Source organism: Pundamilia nyererei, unplaced genomic scaffold (assembly GCF_000239375.1).
Source record: "Pundamilia nyererei isolate P.nyererei 1_Seehausen unplaced genomic scaffold, PunNye1.0 scaffold00023, whole genome shotgun sequence".
NCBI lineage: Eukaryota > Metazoa > Chordata > Actinopteri > Cichliformes > Cichlidae > Pundamilia > Pundamilia nyererei.
In genome coordinates, this window is record NW_005187424.1 from 250220 (window position 1) to 257749 (window position 7530).

The window sequence follows — 7530 nt, forward strand, 5'->3', positions numbered from 1 at the left end:
GTTATATCGTTATCGCAAATTTTCAAATATATATCGTGATAAATATTTTTGGCCATATCGCCCTGCTCTACACCAAAGGTAATATTTGTGAATTTGGCTGCTGTCTCTCGTCTGTATTATACGTATTTTTTCTTTCTTTCTGTTTATTTCTAACCAGGTATGGCATAAGCCCGGAGAACATCATCCTGTACGGGCAGAGCATCGGTACAGTTCCCACTGTAGACCTGGCGTCACGGTACGAGTGTGCCGCCGTGGTTCTTCACTCGCCTCTAACATCTGGTATGAGAGTGGCGTTTCCTGACACAAAGAAAACCTACTGCTTTGACGCTTTCCCCAAGTAAGAGAGAGTCTTCTTACTGTTCACACGTTTTGTATGTATGAAGCTCTTGATTTCTTTCCCACATAACATTTTGTTCGTAAACACAAAATGTTAATTTGATATGAACTGGTTTTGTGTTTCCCTGCGTTGTCCAATTAAAATGATGTTTGATAAACTGCGGCATATCAAACACATCATAGCAATTGGCTGTGAAAGCCGTATATGTGATGCATGCTCAGTCATCCTGGTAAGGAAATCCCAGACAGTTGAGCCATTATGCAGCTGTGAGTCAGCTGAGACTGTACAAGTCATGTGGATGAGTTGGAAACGGGATCGGCTTTCTATACTGCCCTCTATCTGTTCGTGCTTCATCTTCTTTCTTTCTGTCACTGAGTAGGGTGTTTAAACGTCATGCACAAAAACAAAATGCACAATCTGTGTGCTCTGACTCTTTGACTGTCTGTTGATATTTTCACATTATTATTAATCTGTCAGCAGAAGAGCCTGATTCCCACTTAGACTTGTGAAAGTGTGTTTGTCCAGGGAAAACAGACGTGCTGAAAGGAAAGCCTTTCTTCTTCTGAAGTGCTGTTTAAATTATTTGTTTTTAGTTTTTTCAGTGTAGTGAGTCTCATTTGTTGGAAAATCCTGTTGACACATAGTTTTTTGTTTGTTTGTTTTTTGGACTGGAAAATCACAAAGACAAGGTTGAGTGCATTTACAAACCACTCACACTTATACTGGGTGTACTGGTATCGACTGGATGATTGATAATATCTGCTGATTTGTAGGTTATGATTCATGGTTGCTCTTTCTCACTATGGAAATGCATTGCTATTGTGACCACTCAAAGCACTTTGCAAGACACATCTAACCGTGCATGCTGGCAGTGCTGCGGAGCTCACACTCACACAGGTGACTACGTTGGGATCCCCAACGTGTTCATTCTGTGGGACGACATGTGAACTCTACACGGTAAGGCCACCACTGGGGTTTGGACTACAAACCGTCTTTGACTGAGGTGTCTGTACTAACTGTTGTTCCACCATTCCACTGTTTATTTTCAGACTTTACATAATTACGTCTGGAGGACTCGTCACACACACTGCCCTGTGTGTGTGTGTGTGTGTGCTCGTTTTGTTAGTCCAGTTGGACTAACTGTGGTTGTTCAAGTCTCTCTGTAAACAGTTTTAATCCCAGTACGTGCCAGTAGGATTGTTGAAGCCTTTTGTTCAGTTTAACCCCACGTGCTGCCACACATGGGTGTGCAGTTGTAGTGTGGGTGTTCACTCGAATGTGTTGTTACAGTTCTTTTATTTTTGATCCTCGGCCCCAGAACGAGTCTCTTGGCCACACAATAAGGACTCGGAGTCAGTAGCAGCCCATGCCAGCTTTAGCGCAGGGTCAGACTCGATAACCTGATCTCTGGTCAGAACGGTCCACACTGTTTCAGCGGGTTCTCTGTTTCTAATTCCTGTTTTCCTCTCTTTCCATTTCAGCATTGAGAAAGTATCCAAAATCACTTCCCCAGTGCTCATCATCCACGGCACGGAGGACGAGGTGATCGACTTTTCCCACGGCCTGGCCTTGTTCGAGCGCTGCCCGAAGGCTGTGGAGCCTCTCTGGGTTGAGGGAGCGGGACACAACGACATTGAACTCTACAGCCAGTATCTGGAGCGCCTGCGCCGCTTCATAGGACAGGAGCTGGCGGTACAGCACGGCTGACCATCAACACTACGCTCGTCATAATGACCATATTTCCCGGTCCGTTCAAAGCACCTCACCTGTTTTTGTCTGAGATGGAAACCATCTGACCCGTCTTAACCGTCCTGTGTGACGTGTGCACATACTTCAGGACGCAGTTCACCTTTAATGGACCGTGGATCATTTAGACGCAGGGGAAAAGAGGCGTCCCTTCATAATCACAGTGGAGACTGTTGGGGTTTGTGTTTGTTTGTGTGTCTTTTAGCAGAAACTTTAATAGTGCAGATGCCTGTACTGTGCAATAACATGAAAAAGAGGGAAAGGTTTTCACTGATAGATGTAAAAGTAGAACAACAAAGTGATCACATGACCTGGAAAGCTCCTGTCACCACCTCAGCGTACACTTCGAGTGGAACTTCATTTTTGCTAGCAGCTTTTTATTAGAGGACTTTTGTTGAAGCAGGTATTATGTTACATTGAATTATTGCACCTGTACAGTTAAATGGAAGCCAATTTAAACACAATATATCATGTTTTAAAGGTATTCGTTTACCTGCATTTTGTTGGCACAGACTGCATCATCTTTAAAATCGTTTCTAACTTTCATCACGAAGGTTTGAAACCGCTCACAGCTTTTAATCTTGGGAAAAATTATGCTGACATAAACATGAGTTTATATTTTGCGTCTTGTTTTTACGTATTGAACATTTCGCTCAGGTAACTTTTTCGAGTGTTCGCGATTGTTTAGCGCGCGGACAGCTGAAGCGCCTCAGAAGATTTCATCCAGCCTAAAATATTTCCTTCCAACGAAGCGTTCAGCCGAACTTCGATCCTACATCTGAGCTGCAGTCCACACCTCCAGTTTGCTGAGCCGTCGATGCCCCCTCGCGCTTCTCTCTAACACATCTGTGTCCCACTGCTGCTGTGGGATTGGCTGTATGAAAGAAAGACGTTGAAGAGGCTCAGATGGAAAATTCCGCCAGTTCTTTCATTTAATGGAATGCGTTCGAGTCCATTAGCCCCGTCCGTTTCTTTTAGCCTTGTTTATGTCTCGCACTGCTGGGTCACAGCTGTCGGCCTGTTCTTGCTCCTCACGGTGCGCAGAGACAAGGAGAGCAACACTAAAGTTCAACACATTACTCACCTGCACCCCGTCATCAGGGATTTGTTTTTGTTGTTTTTTTTCAGTGAAGGCAGGGAGAGTAACCACATTCAGGTCCATATTCTGATAGTTCCCCAGTTTCGCAGGAACATCTGTGTGATCAGAGCACATGTTCTTCTTAGAACATATCAGCAGATTTGTCAGAGTTAAGCAGGAACGCTAACACCAGGCACTAAACAGATTAGTGTTTCATCTAAATAATTTAGACTTTATAACAGCTGCTTGTATTATTATCCTGTCTATGTGCACAAACCTGCAGAATGATTAAAGGGGACCTGTTATGCTTATATCCATTATTAAACAGCACCAAGTTTCAGACGATCTGGCGAGTCGAGGTCAGACTGTCTCTGGTTCTGTGTGATCGCACTGAGAGCCATTGTTTATTATGCTTTTCTCAGAAAACAGATCAGGTCTTGAGCTCCTGCTGTTCACGAGACCCATTGTAGGACAAATAAGGATTATTTTAGGCTGGGAATCATGCAAAGCTACTCTAGTAGAGCCCAAGTATAGAAATATGGAGCTGGAAAGGAGCATAATAGGTCCTCTTTAAGTATAATTTTTGTTTTGTGAGGTGCGTTTTCTGTCTTCTAAGAATATTTTTAGGAAACATTGGCACATTATTTGATTGATCTCAATTCTTCAGCTTGTTATTGGAGAAATCTGACTAACCCGTAACAGGAGACGGACCTGCCTCGTACCTGAACTGGTACAAATAGATGTTGGAGCCTGTTGGAATTGCTGTAGGTGGCTCTGAGGGTAAATGCATATCTGTTGTGGGGGTTTTCCATGTGTTTTTTTTTTGTTTTTTTTGTTTTTTTCCTTTTTCTTTGTGGTGATCCAGCAATCCACCAAAGTTTTAAAACTGTAACCAAAATTGTAATATTTATAACAAATTGTAAAGGAATCGGGTGTTTTTGCTTACGTGCGTTGTTGTATTTGAAGCTTAGGCACGATTGGATTAGACGAACACTCAGATTCTCAACATTTTTGAGGAGAATTTTTAGGCTCGGTGGACAAACCAAAGCTTTTGTTGTTAGTGCTTTACCCAGTTTACCTGCTGCTTATGTTTTATATCTTATGTAAAGAACGTCAAACTGAGCGTATCTTCTTATTCTCTTCACATTTGGATACAGATTCATTGTAAAATTCTCTGTTTGCTAAATAATCGTGTTTTATCAAATCACGTTTGCTTTGAAATATGCAAGAACCGAATATGAACTTGATAAATTAACCAAGTTGGGATTTTTTGTTTTTCTCTAAGCTGTTTATGATTTCTCGTTTGTGCAGGGAGGACACCACGTGTATTTGAATATGTTTGTGTGATGAAAGAAGATGAAAGGCCGGCTTCATGCCGACACATGAAAAGCTTTTTTCAGACGTGTGGGTTTCTGCTGAGGATTGTTTCATTTCTGGGTTTTATTTTCATCATCAAACATTCTTATCAATTGTTTATTATACTGACAGTTTTTTAGTTTTTAAAGATTTTCTTTCTTTCTTTTTCATGAATTAAAGAGAATAAGTTAATAAATCATAACCAGAAGTTGATATTAAATGTGACTCTTTTTTTATTATTTCATTTGGTGTCCTTGCTTAAATCTGCCAGAGATGAGTGTTTTCAACAGTCCCTGATTTTGCACTCATGGCAGACCTGGCACTGGCTGAATAAAGACCTGTCTGCTGTGAAAGGCCTCATGGGGCTGAGCATCGAGGCTCCAGGACTGGCTCGGACGAAGGCACAATGAGTGTTTAATTGCCTGGTGTTGTCTTCTTTGGCTGATGTGTTGGACGCTTGTTAGCATCTGAGCCAACAGAGGCTCAAATCGTGTTTTAATTAAAGCAGTACAAGGACTCGGGTCTGTCCCAGCCTCCCCTCGCTGCCTGCTACTGTGTTGAGCTGTGGGGAAACGGAGACAGATGGATCATAAGCTCCTCCCCCTGAACACACACACACTTGCCAGCTGTTTTCAGTGGACCACATAAACTACAGCGTGTCACTCAGAGGCTCGTACGGATTAACAACAGCTGCAGTAATGCGTCCCTCTGTGTACGGCAATGTTAGTGCATCCTGCAAGAGCAGAGGAAGATCTCTAACACTGAAACGCACAAAGCTGAAGCTTAACAGCACTTATTAATCTGCCTTTAAGTGTTCCTAACCTGAGGATTGTTGTCAAGATTTAGACTGAAAAAGGAGAGCGAGCATGAGTCGAAGTACAGAATAACTCCTCCATGTGAATACTTTATCAGCTTCAGGAGAATAAATAACATTCACTCACATGACATTTAAAATAGCACAAAAGTTCAAACACATATGTGAACATTAACGATGGTGCACTGATGCTGCACCTGTTAGCTGAGCCCGCCGAGACTTACAGTAGGCGGAGAATGTTGAGGTAAATTCGCAGACTCGTGTCTTTTGAGTGCAAATAACACTATTCATGACAACACAAAGCCAGTTAAAGTTCAGGTTCCCAGTCTGTCCGGTTAGAAAGCACAAACCACTGCGAGTTCTGTTCAGCTGCTTTGGTGCAAATGAAACAGACGACAGGGTCTCTAGATGATTCTTCTTCCTCCCTACTCGTTTTTCCTCAGGTTTTGCTTTTTGTTGGTGTCCTTTTCGATACTGGCAGGAAGAGATGGTCTCAGAAAGGTACATCCATGCGTGTCTTCACACCAAGGTTTGCTGTGAGCGTCTGTCACAGAAGGACCGGTATCTGCTCCTCTGTGTGAGAGGAACTGGAGGAGCGCCGACATGTTTCTGACTAATCTGTCAAAAGGAGACTCCATGAGGGTAGCATAAAATCCCAGCAACACTTCTCACAAACACGTCTTCCCGGTTTATTCCGTAGCTGTCGACCTCAAACTAATCGAGCACAAATTCCCGCTCTAACCTGAATCCTAAACTCTATCCTTAACCCCGAAACAGGCCTTTGAAGGTGAAGTGATGACCCTCAATCACAGGGTCTAACACTACATTGGTCCTCATAAGCACACCCACCCACCCACACATACTTTTAACTGTTTGTTTCATTTTGTATTGCCTCTTACATGGTGACTGCTTTGAAAAAGTAGACTAGTCTCTGCTTTTTAGTTCTTTTCATCATTTCATGTTTGAATTAAAATGAAATTATTTTATTGGCAGTTGTTAGGCTGTCAGCTGAACGAGTCCTTGAAACAACCAAGCACACCCACCAGCAACTTAACCAGCACATCACACAGGGACAACCTATTAATGTCTGTGATAATGTTTAGAATGTAAAATCTAGTGTTTTTAAAGAAGGGGAATCTCATTTGCTTCTGCCGTGTCCTGTTTTACAGTAAAACCTGTGGATGTCACACGTTCGTGTTTGAATTCCTAAAAAACAAATTGTATAACCAAGGAAGGAAGGTCATGACTGCTGCATTCAAGTCAGCACAAACGTTTCCCACTCAGCAGAATGAGTTGGGTTCAGTCCAGAGCAGCAATGTCAGTCCTAACAGTGCGAAGCACGTGATCTGCCACTGCACAAGGGTAAAAATACAGACGCGAAGCTTCCTTAGGCCTTACGGATAATAAAGTCATTAAACACGACAGGCAATGAGTCAGAATAGTGATAATAATTTATTTATTCAGAGTCTTTGGCAGTGGAGAACAAACACCGAGGCTGAATTAATGGGAACATTTTCACGTGACGTTCAGTTTTTATCTGCGGTGGAGTGAAAGTGTGAAGGCTTCTGACATGTGTTGAAACAGACGAACAGATGGGCGTTTACGGCGTTAAATGAAATGAAGTATCCCGCCAGAATTATGACACTCTGACACAATTAGCATGTATGTTAGCAATGCTCCAGTCTGGTATACATGTGTGGCCTGAACTGAGTTACAAAAAGCATAGAAAAAGCAACAAAATTACAAAAAAGAAACTCATTTAGTGAAGAGGGAGCAAACTACTTCACGCGGCAGTTTGCACGCTCTCCCATATTCACATCCCATTGGCATCTGCTACCAACTGTCAAGTGCAACTCTGTAGTTCATATAATGAAGGGCAAAGAGGTACAAATACTTTCCATTTCAGTACGATACTCCGCTTTATCCTTTTTGTTCTTGTACAACTCGGGTTTTTTGTAGATCTGAGAGTCTCTCTAGATTAGAAAGAAGCTCAAACACTCTTTACACCCAAAACATTGGGCAGGTAAGGCAATTCAGCATTTGCAGAGGACTTGATAAAACCAAGTACTGGAACCAATCAGAATGCACAAAATGATGCATTCGTCACACAGCTCACAATATGGGGAAGAACACACACACACACACACACACACACACACACACACACACACACACACACACACACACACACACACACAC

At 42.5% G+C, this 7530-nt stretch overlaps 1 protein-coding gene across 1 annotated transcript in view; it reads left to right on the plus strand.

Moving 5' to 3' along the window:
- The window catches only part of abhd17ab (abhydrolase domain containing 17A, depalmitoylase b), a gene marked incomplete at its 5' end in the record, with an annotated part of 8667 nt that extends 3930 nt beyond the window's left edge, over positions 1 to 4737 (plus strand). Inside the window, 2 exons of the mRNA XM_005727272.1 lie at positions 158 to 337; positions 1819 to 4737. Of these exons, the coding sequence (XP_005727329.1) occupies positions 158 to 337; positions 1819 to 2044 (406 nt within the window). The remainder of the gene's footprint in view (positions 1 to 157; positions 338 to 1818) is intronic.
- Positions 4738 to 7530: the final 2793 nt, after the last annotated feature.